The sequence below is a fragment of the Anguilla rostrata genome, chromosome 13 (genome assembly GCF_018555375.3).
Source record: "Anguilla rostrata isolate EN2019 chromosome 13, ASM1855537v3, whole genome shotgun sequence".
Lineage (NCBI taxonomy): Eukaryota > Metazoa > Chordata > Actinopteri > Anguilliformes > Anguillidae > Anguilla > Anguilla rostrata.
In genome coordinates this window covers 31,194,860-31,212,980 of record NC_057945.1, presented here as the reverse complement: position 1 = coordinate 31,212,980, position 18,121 = coordinate 31,194,860, and the positions used below count along the sequence as shown (strand labels likewise).

The 18,121-nt window shown below is 42.0% G+C and overlaps 1 protein-coding gene across 10 annotated transcripts in view; it reads left to right on the top strand.

Moving 5' to 3' along the window:
- LOC135237102 (kinesin-like protein KIF1B) overlaps positions 1-18,121 on the top strand; it is a 69,528-nt gene that overhangs the window by 8,443 nt on the left and 42,964 nt on the right. For all 10 annotated transcript variants that reach the window (XM_064303846.1, XM_064303848.1, XM_064303850.1 and 7 more), the window contains exons 3-7: positions 12,444-12,520; positions 12,822-13,001; positions 13,127-13,192; positions 15,405-15,583; positions 17,743-17,854. In XM_064303846.1, coding sequence (XP_064159916.1) covers positions 12,444-12,520; positions 12,822-13,001; positions 13,127-13,192; positions 15,405-15,583; positions 17,743-17,854 — 614 coding nt within the window. The remainder of the gene's footprint in view (positions 1-12,443; positions 12,521-12,821; positions 13,002-13,126; positions 13,193-15,404; positions 15,584-17,742; positions 17,855-18,121) is intronic.

Here is an 18,121-nt window from a genome sequence, read left to right as displayed (position 1 = left end):
GCTGATAAGTTTGAGGTTCTCGCTCTCTCAACTATCTGGGGATATCTTCTTTCAGTGTGACTGCTTTGATGACAAAGCGATATAACTGCTCTGTCATCATCCACTCTCTGACCCTGTGGACTCTGTGAACCCGTTTAACGAGCTGTATAAATATCACCTAGCCAGATTTAGTGTAAATTATCTATGGGTAAGCACTGTTGACCACTGGGAAGAGCCAGCAAAGTCTTTAAACATCTGCTGAACCCAACTGACATCTATTCAGGACCTTGACAGTGATAGTCTAGGGATAAATCCCTCTATTCTCTCGAGAGACTAGAAACAGTAATTAGATATAGTAGGCCTATGCCTTGCTGGTATCAAATAACTATGGCTGTGGGTAAGACTGAAATGCTTACGTGAAACTTTGTAGATACCAAGATTATTTTTACTTAGGGTTGGCAGTGGTCTCATTAACTGAGACATCCTAAATTTCAGCCAGAAGTGGGTTGACCCACATAGGGCAGCCTCTGTTCAGTATCTCCTTGTGCCCGATGAATTACTGTGACACAGACTATATAACAAAGCAGGAGATTGAAAAACGAATTGATGGCACTTTCCAAATTCAGATGATACTTAAATGCTTACAGTCTGCTGAAAATGTAATGAATTTGGTAAATAAGCACCAACCGGCCTATACCTGCCAATCGCCTCTGGCTCCACTTGAGTGTGTCATTTCTAATATTTGAAAGGAAATCCTACCATTACTATATCCCCTTATGGCAACAAACACAAGGCTGTTGTGTCCTGAAGAAGCAAATTTCTGATCTCAGATAAAGTTCAATGCATGTTCATGGCAACCATCCACAAGGTGAAGGTTCTGTTCTACATTGAGACCACAGTGTATTTTAGAGTGCTGCAGTTTCTTAGTAAACAAAGGAGTACAGCTGAAATGAAGGCTATTAAGCAAATTCATCTTTAAATGCTTTAAGTGCTCAGGAAATGAAAGCATCTTTGCCTTAGATCAGTGGTTTCAAACTCGTTGCCATGGAGGGCCGTGTGTATGCAGGTTTTCATTCCAACCAATTAATGCTGCCTTAATTGAGTCCAATTACTCATTCAGCCATATGCGTTTAACTGCATTGAAGCACAGAATATAAGAAAATTTTTATTTAGACAATGCGGGTCACCATAGACGTCGGGTCACCATTGTGCACAAACCTGCATCCCTAATTCAGCAAATAATTTAACTAATTATATAATCAAGATCTGAGGCTGGAATGAAAACCTGCATACACACGGCCCTCCATGGCAACGAGTTTGACACCACTAGATCATCCATGTCTTTGACAATAGTCAGCTGTTTGTTGGGTCAAAAGAAGCTTTTGTTTTCAGCTGAAGAGTTTCTCCCCCTCATATTTTTCCTAACAATTTGCATATAGATTTGTTTGAAAATTAGATGATGACCATTAAAAAAAAAAACAACAAAAAAAATTGATCCTTATATTTGAGCATTGATTGCAAGTGCTGATATCATGATTTAATCGACAGTCGTAAGCATAGTGCCAAAGCCTGAATCTTTGGTGGCTCTTGTTTTAATGTAGCTATGTAGTACTGTATTAGAGTCTGCAGGCCTGGTGTTCTTTGACTGAGGCACAGTCCTGAGCTGCTATGTGTTTCCGCAGGAGGAAGGTGGGGGGAGGAGAGGCACTCATTGAGGAAATATGCTGGTGCTAGCTGGGCGTCACGTGCAGGAAAGGGAGAGACAGGGTCTGTGGGTTTGTGTCCTGGAGCTGACTTTCTTTTTGCTTTCCTGCTGTGTCGTGACTACTAGTTCCCTGTACAATAAGAGTTAGACCTGACTGGTTATTGAACTAACATCAGTGACGGAAAACAACGGTGTCCACCTCGCGCACACACACTCTTGCCTTGCCTTAAATGGTGCAGTATAGTATTCCACTTGGCCCTTCGATGTCATTTACATTTTTTGTGTGCAGCCTACTGTGAAAGAGACCCAGTACCTCTCTGAGGCTGCTGTGGTTGTAATCAAGCGAGGGCTGGGACTAGCGAAAAGCATGGAAACTTTGCATCACACTCAATGGCCAGGCTTTGGGAAAAGTGAAATGGGAGAGGATTACAGGTCTCGCCATTTGCCACCTCATGAATCATACATTTTTGTCTTCTCTAGAAATTTACAGAAAAACTACAGAAGGCACAAAGATATGAACATTTGTTTATCCCAACATAGTCTCTATTTTAAAATGTATTAGCTACTGTACCAAAATCAGTGAGCTCCATAATGTTTGGGACAAATACATTGGGAAAAGTTTGGTTTTGATTTGTCAGTGTATCCCACAATTTTAGATCTGTAATGAATTCACATGTGGTTGAAGTGCTGCTCAGCTTTTATTTTTATACACTTTGGCTTCACCATGTAGAAATTATTGCACTTTTTATACAGATGTCTTTGTTTTGCTGTCTTCTTTGTCTTGTTTTTGAGGAGAGTGTTTTGAATGAGAATCTCTTTGCTTTTGTTGTTTTACGCTCTCATGCTGTTAGTTTTCTGCCATGTCATGTCTACTGTACGCTAATGCACCAGTGTTGAAGGCCACTTAATGTCTGTGGCCAATATCACAAGGCTTGCGTCCTCTAAATCATTCAGAGATATTAGTGTTTGCTGTATACCGCGCATCACAAGCTTTTTATCGCTCAAATACTGTTATGTCAGGGTGGTGTTGGAGTCTTTAACTATATTTAATCTAATTACCAATGAATCTCATTCTGAATGGGTTCAGTGTAGTGTTGCGTTCTTTGTGCCACCGTCCTTCTGCAAGGCATCCCTGTTAAAGGCATTGCTCAAACTGCAACTCATTTCAGAAACGCTTTGTGTGCTTCTCTGGCAGTGTCAGAAACGGAACACGGGGAACACGGAGGCTCAAGGCGAAATGTCGGGTGTTTGTGTTTCCTGCGTACCCGGGGGAAGCCATGGCTCCTTCCCACGTTTGTGGGTGAATGGCGTCTTCTGAAGCTTTTCTGAGCGCTCATTCCTGACCTTGTTTTTTTTTCCCGCCCTCTTGCTGCAGGGCGAAATGGAACACAGCGGGGCGGTTTTGTAGTGTGCGTGCGACCAGCGGTGGGTTCCTTGCTCACTTTTTATTATTCATGAGTCCCTGGAATGGCGAGATTCAACTAATTTAAGAAAGCACACGGTTTCCTTTATGCTTGTTTTGGCTGTGCGCTCTTTGCAAACTAAATCAGGCCGCAGAGTTCCATGAAAGCCACTACTGTAGGTTTCTGCCATCAGTGAGAAATACCTCGTCCTTTAGCAAGTTGGTCTCACAGACGCACACACGTACACGCACACCAGTTACATGCAGGCTAATCTGTTCAGCACAGCATTTCATTTAAAAACATAATTATTTATTTAGGCAAGAGCTTGTTTTTGAAACCGAAGGCCTTTAAACTAGAATCACTGTGCAGGGCGGTTTCATGTTTCAGTTAAATATACAACAAATAGGCTCTAATAAGGTTATGCCCAAATTAAACATTACAACAACCCTGCATTTCTCTATTATACAATGGGCGTATACTATTTATCTGCTTTGATGTAAACTGGAGGGGCTTGCAGAGCCATTTTTACCCACTGATATTTGACTGCTTTTTTCCTCTATCAAAAGTCTTTTTGCTTTTCAGATGCAGAATTATCAACAGATAATAAGAATTTGCTCTTCATAAAAAAATAATAATAGACAAAAGAGCTGGTTTTGGACTTTACTCCTTGTCATGTTGAGGTCAGTTTTTATTGTGGCCCCTGACTTCCTGTCTGTTGAAGGGGACATTCATACTGTATGGGTCTGGTCTCGCCGGCTAATGTTTGGAAAGCTTTCCAGGACAAGCTTCTAATTTTAAAATAGCATTTCCTGTATTTGCTGTGTACTGTATCTCATGGCGTGGGCATGGCAACCCCCTCTCCTCCATAACGCCAGCTGGGCTCTTAAAGTATCACCTCACACACGGCTACAGCAGTGAAGCTGGGGGAACAAATTTTAGATCTAAAACGAACAGCATTTGTCTGATGTTTTGTTTTCATAACATAGCAACAATATTTTCAAAAGTGAATGAAATATGAATAAAAATACACATTTATTTTGACAAGATTCATTTTCTCTCTTTTTTTTTTTTCTGGTTTCATGTGCAATTTTTCTGAATTATGTGAATTGTGGGCTATTTAACATTTAATGATAATTGCATCTTTGTCAATCATATGTATGGTATGGTCAGTTTCACTGTATATCCTTTGCTCCAGTTAATTCTCTGTGAGACAGAACTTTTTTTCTCTGTTTGAACAAATAATGTAAAACTTCATTGCAAATGTATTCATTGAAAGCTCTAGAGAGCAGCCTAACTATCCATTAACAAATGTTATTTTCAGAATACAAAATGCCCCCTAAGTGTTCCCTGACTCTTCTGCAGTGGAATGAGATGGCCTCAGCATGTTTGCAAGGATATTTAAACTGTCACCTTCTCCAAGAAATGCCAAGACACCTATTGAGTGTAAGGCTGACCCCAGATCAGTTTGGACTGATACTTTAAAAAGACATGCAGCATGTAGGTCTAATTATTTTCTAATGACTGACCTCAGTTGTGTCATATTTTTTGTTACCATATTTTGTTACCATATTGGTTGGACAGAGTCAAGTTGGCCAAAGGTCCCCCAACAAACCACAGCCAACACTAGTACCAATTTGGTGCAGCTTGCTCGCCTTTAGTGTGGCTTGCTCAGAGTTCTTTGACATTTGTCTGTTGGTTTCTGTACTGAAAGGAAGACATTCTGATAGAATCGGCCAATTTGGCTATTTAAGGTTAAGGTGGCCTTGCTTTTTCTTTGCTTCGGCAATGGTGGCTTACCAACTCCATTGCAAAGCAAAACAAAAAAAACTGCTCTATAACTGATCCAAGTGCCTCTGGTGTGGGCCTTGTCTTGATAATTATTTACATCCATCATTTAATGGCCAAAGTTTACTGAATCTAGATTTATTTTGCTTTTTAAACAATTAAAAGTTTGTTCTCTTTTGCTGTTACAGTATCAACGCGGAAAGAAATACAATGTTTTGGGTAGCCAGTCAGATATACGGTGTCATTTGGTGGACAGCTGTAGAGAGCCATGTTTATGTGAGAACTGTTGCCCTTGGCAGTTGGAATACCGCACTGTAGAGCTCGGTGACTCCTCCCCCCTTAAAACATTATTTTTTTTTGTTTAATGTAGTCAGAGAACCCACCAGGTGGTTCTGTGTATGTTTGCGTGGGTAGGCGATGTGCAAAGCCCGAATACCGTCCCGTGTGGGCGGCTGATCTGTGGCATGCGTTCAGTGGATTTCCACAAGCAGTACTTCCCAATACAATCACACAGGTCGTGCGGCAGGCTTCTCCCCTTTCCTCGCTTTGAGTCTGCTGGCATATGCAGTGGCCCCTACCATCTGCTACACTATTAATAGGCAGTGCTATATTCCCCAGCAGCCGGGGAATGGTGCACTTTACCAGATGTTTCCAGGTGGGTGTCTTGCTTTAAATGAATAATAATACCAAACACTATTTCGGCCGTTTCACTTAATCATTTCGATGAATTTCCAAGATGCATTAGTTGAGGATATTTGTATAGTGTTCAAAAAAGCACCAAGGATTTAGGTCAGTTTTACGTCCGCTGCAAAGCATTAGGCCTATATCTTGCATCTCCACTCCCTACAGGAGATCAGGGATAATTTTTGTCATTATATCATTGCATACTCTCTAATCTTAATGTGAAGTGCTTTGAATACAGTTTAAATACATATATATATATATATATATATGCGTATATATATATATATATATAGGCATATGTGTGTATATGTGTGTATATATATATAATATTTGTATACATCATGTTTTATAGCTTTATAAGTGTACATTTAGTCTCAGTACTGCCTTGTGCAGTTACATCTCTTATCTTGGTGAAACGTGGAGTAAATGTGTATGTTTAAATGGAGCTTCAACAGGATGTGTGAATTTTGCTGTATACATTCTTTGATGATTGCTGATTAAACAAGAGAATTATCTGGTAAAAGGCTGGTAATAATTCAGAATGACATATTACCTTACATGTGCAGTGTCTGTTGCTGAACATGACAGTTCATGAATCTCCTCTATGCTGGTTTCCTTTGCGTCAGGTGAAAAGGGTGAAGATATGAAATGAGTGTCAGCCTCTCATTTGGATGTTGCAGTAACAACAGGTTTGAGCTGTGCCTTCGCCACCGATAGGACAGCCGGTCATTTGAGAAATTAGACCAGTTGATTTAGTGTTCTTGTAGACACTGCCTATTAGCTATAGTCTAATACACCTACAGAGTGAAGATGTGTTATATTAATGTTATGTGATACTGCAGGAGAATTGTTTTTGCTGGTGAGACCCATTTGGGCACAGTAAAGTAAAAGGAGCTGTGGCTGCATGTCGGGGTTCATGGCTGGTGGGGCCGGATTTTCCCCGGGAATTGCAGTTGATGTGATCAGCTGTTTAAAAAAAAAAAAAAAATTGTGTACTGTTGTCTGTCAGTTGCTAGGCACAGATGCTGACTTGGTCAGTGCTGGAAAGCCCCAAGCCAGCTTGAACTCCAGCACCTGTGACAAAATCCTCGCATCTACTGTCACTGACTTCCTGATTAACAGCGGCTAGTTTGGTTATGACAAGTAGGTTATATTAAACCATGAAGCATCTCTGGCTTCAAATGTGACTTCAGTCTTTCAGTGCAGATAACCTCAGAAGTGAACTTCCAGAATCCTTCCTGGTTCCATCATTGTGGTGACACAGTAATACTGATGGTTGTATTTTGTGGCTGTTGTACGTTGGGCACTCATGCTTGATATTAACGGCATGGTTTGGAATTCAGTTTGAATGTGAAAGTCATTCTTATTCTACTCATTTTGGGCATCACTTGTCTGTTGTTTTCCTGGAGAGCATGTTTAAGCCCTCTATCCCTGAAATATTCCTTCTCTTATTTAGACTGATTATACATGTAATATTTGTCAAACGTATGTTACTGCATTCAGCTTTTTTTGGAATGTTTTAAAGGAGAGTAGACGGTCCACCCACCTTATATATTTTTTCACTTTATTCAGACGGGGGAGGGGGGTGGGAGTTACAGAGATGGGATCACAGTGCAGAAAGTTCCATGGCTGGGAATGTAACTACCCCCCCCCCACCCCCACATGGGGGTACTTGGTTGAAAGTCGCCGCCCTATGGACTGTGTCTTGTATTTCTAATTAAGCTATTTTTGTGTCTCCATGTACTGAGTGTACAGTGCAGCTGTATAAGGCTGTCTGGCTATAGGGCACAGTACTGTGGCAAGGCTGTGGGTGTGCTGGGGGTCCCGATAGAGACATTGGCACATTCCATCGCATTAGGCCTGCTATTCACACCCAGGTCACCTCTCACCGGCTGAATGGAGAAAAGGCTGATCTGGAACTCAATAGCACCGTGAGCTACACAACACCCCCCCCCCCCCCCCCATCCCCCATCCCCCATCCCCAAAGAACAGCTGTTATTTAGACTTTTGACCCCACCCCCTTTATTTTAGACACGCTCATTTGTCCTGCAGGGGCAGGGCTGCCTGGCCCTTGGCCGGCACGGTGGTGCAGTGGTGTGAGCACTGTTGCCTCGCAAGGAGGTTTCGGGTTTGAGTCATGGCCGGCCGGTTCCTCCCTGCGTGGTTTGCATGTTCTCCCAGCTTTTAGTGGGGTTTCCTCCGGGTGCTCTGGTTTCCTCCCACACCGGAAGACATTCATGTTTGGTTTGGTGCTCTCCCGCTGTTGCTGTTGACCAAGGCACTGGGCCCCAGAACTGGAGTTGGTACCCGGGCGCTGCACTGTGGCTGCCCACAGCTCCCAAGTCCAAATGCAGAGGACAAATTAGCCCGTGAGGTTCAATAAAGGGTATCTTATCTTAACCGTATTCCTGGAAAACTATCGTCCTATAGGTTTTTACTCCAACCCTAACAAAGCACACCTCATTCAACGGCTAGAGATGTCACTGAGCTGCTAATTAGTAGAATCATGTATGCCAAACTATGGTTGAAATGAAAACCTACAGGACGGTAGATCTCCAGGAACAGACATGCTGGAAAACATACTGTTGCTTGTGCAGTGCCCAACAAAAGTAGATTCCTCTGGGTTGGCTCCACTAGCTGTCAGTCAGTCTTTTTTGGTGTCTGTAGGTCAGGTGATGTCATGTATAATCTCAACTTTCCTTGTTCATTCATCTTTAAATTGTATTCTTGAATGTAACATAAAATGGGGTGCCAGCCAAAAAATATGTATAGGCCATTTCATTATATTGTATAGGCTAGGCCTATATGTTTTAAATAGTGATTGCTGAGTTCCAAATATAGCCTAGTTCTCACAATTTTATTAATAGATCAATCCCAAACATTGCTACGAGCTAGCTCTATGTAGCTTCAAGTATTATCAGTTTATATATGATCCAACTAACTATGTCACTCTTTGTGCGTGAAGATCTTCATTGTCTGATTCAGTTATTGAGCCATGTAAGCTGAAGGTTTAGCTGTCTAGCCGTATGTAGGTTTATAGCTGGAGGATTAGTCTACAGTGAAGTGTGTTCAAATGAGAACTAAATGAGGAAGGTGGGGAAATGAACATGTGACATAGATTGCACTTTAACACTCACTGTTTTTGGCCTGGTGTAATTCTACAGTAAAGACCACCAGCTATCACATTACATTCTGAGGACTTTTTCAACTGTTAACAGTGAAACACATAATGAATAGTACCTCAATATAGATAAATTATATAAATTGCATAAATAAATAAATATTGTAACAGACAATGGAAAGTTTTATTTTGATTTGTTTTCCATTGCGCTTCAGAAAGGGTACAGTTTTTTTTATGGAAGAAACGAATAACATCATGCTTTAAATTCAGGTCAGTCAGTTTTCAGACTGTGCAGGCCCTTGTTGTGGAAGCCTGTTTTTCTGTGTTCTCAATAGAAAGCAGTTTCAGAAATTGACAACCTAGCCTAGGTTGTCATAGCGACCAGTATTAAAATGCAGTACCTGTTGTCAAGGAAAGTAAATCTGATGTTTGGGACAATTAAATTGATATTATACAGAGCGAGGCGATCAGGTTCATGGGCTGAGTTAGTCACGTTCTATTTTTACAGAACGTGTCGTTATCTGTCACGGGGACTACGGAACACCGCCATTTCACGTAATGTGAAGGACTGGCTGATTGTGCTCTCATTGATTTTTAACTGGTGAACTCATCTCTTGAAAGAGACATTAGTTTGCAAGACATTTTTTAAATCAAATTTAACTGAAGTCATTACATAACATGTCATAATGTATCTACCAAGCTCTAGGCTGGCGGCGGATTATGCTTCTAGGTAGCCAGGTAGCCGTTAGTAGCCCTACTCCAACCCAGTACTGTGCAGGTTCAATTTCAAAAGCAAAAATATTGTTCAAGAAATAGACACAAAAACAAACTCAATTTTCAAAACGGGGATTATTTTTCTTCTGATCATTTGTCACGATTTTAACAAGTGTCTGGTATGACCTCACTGCATGAACACTCAGAAAAGTGAATCATCTCTTGAAGAGGAGTGTCTCCTCTTTCTAAAACAGGCTCTCTCTCTCTCCTGACCAGGCTCAGAGGCAGCCAGCTTGCCTTTTCTCAAATTTACACCGGCTCTCAAGGCTGGGGGCTGGGGTTTGGGGGTTGGGGGTTCAGGGTTCAGGGAGGCGGGGGTGGGAAACGATGAGGGTACAAGTGCCTCTGAGTAACACTCACTAAAATCTGATCTGGACATGAGAGTTTAGATCACTGCTTTTAATAGGCAGACAATCAGTGAAGAGAGTTTCCCTCTGCCCCCCTGTGTCTGTAGCAGCTCTGGCTCTATTCTCATGTGTCCACTTCTAATGATATAACAACAATGTAACAGAGCTACACCCCCCTTCCCCCATTGCTAGCTATTGGCCCATCCCATCATTGTAACATCCCCAGTTAATATGGGTCAGTGAGAAGTGCATGACATCAGCCCCCCCCTCCTTCTTTAACCATGACGACTTTCGCGCCATAGGACTAGCGCCATTAATTCAGGCAAATCGCAGGCACCTGATCAACCAGAGGAGGCGCTAGTGAGGGAAAAAAAAGTTCAGGAAGGATTCTTTTGCTATGTGAACCACTGCTCTGAACGGGGGAAAGTGAAATGGGTTCAAACCTGGCCATGGAAAAAAAAAAAATTGTTTTGTTAAGAACCTGGCAGTAACAACAGGCCACGGACCCAGAAATGGGTGGCTGAGGCTTGGGGGTTAGGAGGGCTTTTGCTGTGTTCTCTGTGGGTTATCACTTGTCTGTCCCCTCAACATGGCTGCAGCATCTATTGTATACCAGATCTCCCTTGGGGTGAAGTGGCCTCCCTCTTGTTTGGCTGTCCAAACTGTTTGTGAAGGGCATTGTCTTTGACACTGGAGGGTGTTGGGTCTCACCGTCAAACGGAGGAACTGCTGATGTTCAAAAATGTTTCCGAAACGCAGCATCCAAACATGACTGAGCTATTAATGTTCACGGCGTATTGGTGTGCTGCTATATTTGAACTCGTTTGGTTGAACCTGTTTTTTGTGATTATTTTTTCAGTTTTTTTCATGAAGCGCACAAAATTTACGATAATTTTGGTGACAAGGATAATAAAACAAAAACCAAAGGATATCAATGCAAAGTTTAGCAAATTGTCATCTGGCCAGAATTGGAGGAATTTATTGAATTATACTTTCATGCAAAAAACGAATACAGCATGAACCTTGTGCACACACACACATACATCTTTATATATATGTGTGTGTGTGTGTGTGTATGTGTATCGCCATACGTAAGGTTGTGCCTTAAAAAGTCAGAGCTGCATGGTTACTTGGCAGAATCGTCACTTCTGTTGCTTCGTTTGTGTTGTTGCTAGGCTACAAGCGCTCTCATCAGATTGGTCAGTCGATCCTTTATTTTCCGCCACCCCCCCTCACCCCCCGCCTCTGTGGCCCTGATGTGTTCGTCCAACAGCCTTAAAATCCAGCAAGGCCCTAGCTGACCCACCCCGAGGCAGTTCGGGGGAGGGGGGGGGGGCTTCATGAACAACTGCAGCTATTAATACACCCCCTTACCTCTCATCCCTCTGTCCATGGCAGGGCTTAGCTTTCTGTCTGCACTAAGGGAGGGGATTGCAGCTGGGGGTGGTATGGAGTGGTGTGGACGGGGGTGGTCTGTGTGCCTGGTGGGGCTCTGCTGGGAGTTTGGGAGGAACAGCATGCCGGGCATGGCAGCAGATTCCTGTTCGTTAGGACTGATCGCAGTCCAGAGAGGAAGAGGGTCGGGGAAAGGAGACCACGGGAAATGTCGCGGTGCACCAGGTGCACGATCCGGTTTCACCATGTCAGACGAACTCAGTAGCCCACGGTGGCGCGGTGTGTCACTGTCCCCAGTCCTGAGCGTGATGAATATTTTCCTGCATGTGTTAGAGCGCAGAGACATCTCGGAAAGTTGACGTGACCCCCTTTGGCTAAAGGTTGGTTTTGCGCGATGGCGCACGTGTAGGAATTGAAGTGGATGGCGGCTGCTGTCCCCCATCAGACTGCATACGTTTGCGCGTTGCATCTGTACCTGTGATTCAGTTTGACATCAGTTTCCTTTGCTGCACAATTCCTTGGTCACCGCTCTCATCCTGTAAACAGGGCTCTATGCTATCATTTTGAAAACTTCAGGAGCATACCACTGCATACAGATTGCTGTAGTAGATTGATGCTCCTAAAATTGGAGAACTTTAGAGCCGTGGTAATAAAAAATAATAAATAACCATAGTGACGATGATAAAGTAAAACGCTGTATAGTCAAGAAGTTAAATTAGGTTTGAACATGTGGCTCTGTAACTTGTACCATTCCATATAGGCCTATTAATTGTATTCACACTTTGACATGAGTTGTGTCGGGTGAGTCAAGGTTTGACTGATGGTAGCTGGGGGGAGAGCTGTTGTCAGGAATCTGCAAATCTTGTCTGATTGGCTGCTCCCATCTCTTGGTCTTCATTATCTAAAAAGCAAATATTTGCAACCTCTATTCATTTCTATTAACATGATACATGATAAATAGATGTTTTACTTTATTGTCAATTGTAAATCTTGTAAATCAAACAAGCAGTGAAATGGTAAGGAAATAAAAGTGATTTAATTCAAGAGGAATCTGCAGAGAATTATATTTTTGAAATTTTTTTTATGAAAAATCTTTTTTTTTTTTTTTTAAATCACATTGGTGGTTTTGCCTGCAAGCTAATTACTATGCCCATCTTGTATAGAATACATATATTAGCCTATCTGTGTGCATTTATAATGGAGTGATAACAGAGCGATGAATGAAAATAAATCTTTCTGTCTTTTTACAGTCATTCTAAACCCAAAAAGCCCAAAGGAACCAGCAAAGTCCTTCAGTTTTGACTATTCCTACTGGTCCCACACCACGGTAAGCTTATGACTGCTGTTTATCTTCTCCAAGAGCTCACCTTCTAGACTTGTGATTCCATTTTCCTTCAAGTGTCACTGTAAAATGTCACCCCCTCCTCCCCATTAATCTTCCGGATTTTAAATGCACATTGGTTTTGCAAATGTATCCATGGATGCGTATAAAAAATGTGTCAGCTGAAAAAGGCGTCAAGCTTTCAGCTTGCCTGTTTGATGTTTGTGTTCACAGGATTGTTGAAGGTGTTACAGGTGGCCTAGAGTAATTGTCTGTCTGTCTGTCTGTCTCTCCATGTTCTCCTCAGCCAGAGGACCCCTGCTTTGCTTCCCAATGCCTCGTGTACAATGACATTGGGAAAGAGATGCTGCAGCATGCCTTCGAGGGCTACAACGTCTGCATCTTCGCGTACGGCCAGACGGGGGCGGGCAAGTCCTACACCATGATGGGCAAGCAGGAGGAGGGGCAGGAGGGCATCATTCCGCTGGTACGCCACTTCAGCACTTCTGAGATTTGCTCTCGATGTGTATCATGTGATACGAGTCACTGCTTCTCTTCCCTTGTGGATGCCCAGTGATGGTGGTGCGCTCTCCTTTCTGTGCCCCCTCTTAGCTCTGCGAGGAACTCTTTGAGAAAATCAGTGACAACTGCAACGAGGAGATTTCCTACTCGGTGGAGGTGAGTGCCTGACCCCCTCCTCAGGTTCGGCGAGGCAGGTGAAGCTGCATCCTCTGTAGCTCCATTAGCGTTGCTTCCCAGCCATACTTTAGGCCTGGTGATGAATTCGGTCACAGCCGAGCTGTATTAGAGATGAAGTTTTTTTTGCGAAAGGGCCTCATTAAGACAAGCTGCTGGGGGGATCCACTTGTTCAGTGAGCACACAGTGACTGTTTCATAGCGGTTTCTCTCTACATGCTAGTTGAGTGACTTATTAGCAAGGCACCTCCTTGCTGTTGTGCTTCCTTATCTCAGTCAAGTGCTTAGTATTCGCCAGGTGTGCAGCCATGCTCCGTCTGAATGAGAGAAGCCATTTCATGTGATTTTCTCTCCTCAGGCTGCCTTCGCTGGATAAGTTACCTTTAATATTTTATTTCTGATAGCAGCGCAATTTTGTACTTCCAGAGATCAAATTTGGCACCCCCGTTCAATGTTATTTTTCCTGAGCAACCTCCCATGCACCAAAAAAGTTTACCAAATGCAGTATTGGGGAAAATAATGAAAAATAGTATTGAATTAAATGGAGCACAAGTTGAAATTAAAGATCCTTACCCAGGGGACCATACGCGTGCCTAACCCGCACACAGGCATGCCCTAATGTATGATGTGTAAGATAATAAGTGATATATTGAGAGAAACTTCATCTGTCTGATGTGGGTGGTAGTGTGCCAGACCATTTAACTCCCCGGCTCAATTTCATAGCCGTGTCCAACAGCTTGCGTGAGGTTAATGCGCAATACATACTTGAAATATACAGAATGCATTCCTTAGTCTACTGCCAATTTAATGAGCTGTTATGTCTGGAACAGTGGTAACCATAGTTTATTATTGAAACGCATGTCTTGGAGGTATAGTATTCTGTTGAGTCATCTCCAGTCAGGACATTTAGAGTATGCATAATTTTTAGGCTTTGGAATGTTCAATTAAAAAAAAAATGCTTTCACTTTCATGCAGACATTCCATACAGTATTTATTATTGTGGTATGTGTGTTTTCACAAAGCAGCCGTTGATGTATATAATTTGTACAGTGGATGCATTTGTCTGTGAAACAATAACAGTAATTTAACATTGTTTTGTTGGTCTGCCGTTGAATTTCTGCACTGAAAATTGATGTGCTTCGGCTGTGGTAAATAAAAGCCTCATGATAGGAAGGTGCCCTCCTTCTGCATCTAAATGTGCTGTCTCTTTTGGGGAAGCCTGTCATAAAATGATTGGCAGTGTAGTTGTGTGCATTCCTTTGAGAAATCAGTGCGCTGAACGTGAGAGAAAAACAACGAAACCGACACACTGGCACATGCTAGAGACCCTCGTGCACAGATTGTTGTTCTGGACTGGTGAAAGTGACCTGTTCATTGGGACAGGGTTCATTGTATGTTCTGTGCACATTTTCTTGTTCTCGTTTATGTTTTAAATGCCTCAGTGATCAGAGGTGTCTTCAGCTATCTTGCATTGTCTTTGAAAGATATGTTTATTGAAACATCTAATGTAAGTTACCAATTTGGTCCTGTGTCACAGGCTCATTGTCATTCGTTGATATCTGGGGAGTGTGTTCGTTATTAGGTTAACCATCTTCTGCTAAAGGATCAGGATGAAAATATAGAGAATCATTAACAATATTTCTCTTAATTCTCCCACAAATTCCGCAGCAGAGAGTTGAATTAGTACCAATTAAGCTGCAGTGGTCGCAGAGACTTTTGGTTGAAGCAGAAATTATCTTGAGGAAGAATGCCAATAAAATCTCGAGGCCATAACTATGATATCTACCGGTGTAAATCAGAGCAGCAGCGTTTCATCATATGGTTCACACTACTTAAGTAGTGTTGTACAATAGTACCAGGGGCAATAACATGAGTAAAAACTATAATTACAGGAACAGAATATACTACCATGTAGATTAGATTTGATAATATATTGTCAATTAATTGTGAATAATATATTTATTTCACTGTTTTTTCAAATGTATTAAATTAGAAAATTAACCCTGATCTGCCCTTTCCACTTTTGTTGGCTGTGGAAAATAGCTGTAGGAAGTATGGAAAGTATGTTAATTGTATTCAATATTGACTGGTAAAAACCTGACAAATCCACAGTCGTTAAAGTTTCAACAGGTCAGTGTGTGGTGTTTGTGAAATGAGCAATCAGGTTAGAAACCACAGAGAAATTGTGTTTTAGGTCAGCTACATGGAGATCTATTGCGAGAGGGTGCGGGACTTGCTGAACCCCAAAAACAAAGGCCACTTGCGGGTCCGAGAGCACCCCCTCCTGGGGCCCTACGTGGAGGACCTGTCCAAGCTGGCTGTCACCTCCTACACTGACATCGCTGACCTGATGGATGCTGGGAACAAGGCCAGGTGAGCCTCACGAGAAGAACACATAAAAAAGTGAATCCGTGTACGTTTACCTGTGACTTGGTTCTGTGACGCAGCCCAATTTTAAATTATCTTCGTCTGTTAAAGTTTCATTTCTAATATGCCAAAATGACATTGTCCTCAGAGGCATTGCCTTTTCTTAATCCCACTTTATTGGATTTATTGGTTATGAATTTTCTATGCATTATTCTTCTCTCCTGATATTTTTTGAATGGCCTATGGTTAATTTATCTCCTTTCTACTGAATCTCCTGTAGAGCTATATTAGTTATCTGCTTTATGCATTTGGAAGGAAGCTGATTAGGAAAAGATTTTATTGGAATGAAGCAAATCAGTTGTAGCCCCTTTCTCAAGGGCATTACATCCGAATTGAGTCTCAAATCTACGACCTTCAGTCTTCAAACCCAGTTGACTAATCTCTACCCGCACAACCAAACTTCCCATCTCCATTTCTCCCAGGACTGTGTGTGGTTTTGTTGTGCTTATTACAGTGATTCGCATTACAGAAGCAGGCGTTTTTGCCCGACTTTCTGCATTTTAAATAGTAGTATACAACAGCTGCGTGCTACCTGGGAATTAAATAGGCAACATTCAGGTTACCAGCCCAGTTCTCTAACCGCTGTACTACACTGATATCCCCTCATATCCCGCAGGATGAGCTTGAGCTCTGATCTGTATCCCTAAGGGGATACCTACAGTAGTGTGTTTACCGTGTGTTTCTGAAAATGGCTTCTTTTTTTGTGTGTGTTTGTCCTCTGGGTACCAGCGGTAAATAGCCTTGTTTTTGTCTCTGCTTAATCAGTTTTTTTTTTTTTTGGATGCTGCCACAACCTGGCTGCCTTCTTGCTCTTTCCTTCCTCCAGATCAGTAAATGATCAGATCAGCATCACCAGTGAAGGGGAGGGGGGGGCTGGGGTGGGGGGCACACTGGCCTCTTGCTGTTTCCCATCTGTGCCTGTCTCTTCCTCCCCTGCTCATTAGTCATCTTCTGTTATCCATCTCTGCGGACTGATTCATTGATGCATTATGCGTCTGCGTTCCAGGAATACTGCAGATTGAAACACCAATGAGAAGCAGAGTAGCCCCCAAGCAGGGGAGAGAGATCCCTCATACACGCCTTGCATACGTGCCTTGCAATGCACACCAGAGCTTTCTGTGTTCTTCAGAGAAGCAGTAAATTATTTCACCCAGGAAATGAACACTGCACATTTGGGAATGTTTTAATTGATTTAACTGATTTCATACCGTATCGACTTTCAGTTTATTAACTTTTGTTTAACCAGAGTAGGACAGTGAGACCTAAGTTCTCTTTTACATGTTCACTCTGTGAATTAAAGTAATTAATACAGGGTATCAAAAAATAAGTGTAAAATACAAAATTGTAAAACTAAGTTTGTGTATATAATATACAATATGATTATAAAATATAACTATGTAAATATAAAATGTAAAACAATATAAAACTACAAAGCAAGAAATTAAACCCTGTACTCCATTAAATACTCCATTAAGATATTTCTGCAATTCATTCCATTTAAGTGATGCATAGTATTTGAAAGCCTTTCTGCTTAGTTCAGGAATAAAAGGAGGTGCCTCTAAGGTGAGCCATTCTGGGGATATTGTATGGCAGGCTCTCACTCTGCACTATGGTAATGATGAAAGCTAAAATGGAAGTTTGCCCCAGCAACGCTTTTTAAATTAAAAGCAGGAAGTGATTATTTCTTTGGTCAGTGAGGGACAGCCAGTCAATATTCAGATACAAGTCGCAAAAACAAAAATTTATTTCCAGAAATGAATGAATCTTGAGGTGCTATGGTGCACTGCATCTAGTGACTTCAATGCGGAGACAGCCGATTGCATGTAAATAGTATCATCATAGTCCAGGACTGACATGAAATTTTACATTTTATCAGCCTGTGAGAAACATGCCTTTTCTCCATTGAAGAATCCAAGCTGAAATTTCAGTTTTTTTATTAAGCTGTACAATATGCAATTTGCCTGCGGTATTTTTTGAGATGCCTGAAGCTATGGTTTCATTCGTACGTTATTGAGAGCTAATTATGCTTCTGTAAATGTATTATGTATTAATGTATAAATATTGCTGTCTTGTCCAATGATATGTTCGATCCGTCCTCCCCTCAGGACCGTCGCCGCCACAAACATGAATGAGACCAGCAGCCGATCCCATGCGGTTTTCACCATCGTCTTCACACAGAAGAAGCACGACAGTGAGTCTGACCTCGCCACAGAAAAGGTGAGATTCACCCTCATCGTTCATTCATGAAATGTCATCTCTACATTGCCAACCAGGTCTAATTTACCAAATAAATACTTTAATCTACCGCTTTAGTGCAAAATACTTAAATACGGTACTTAAATATTGGAATGATTTGTCTGTTTCATGCTCGCATTCTGCAGAAATGTCTCTTTCAATCTGGGTAACTAACCATTCTCCTTCAAGTGGGCTGGCATTTTTTGTGCCTTCATTACCAACCTCACTTCATTAAGTCTATTCTTCAGG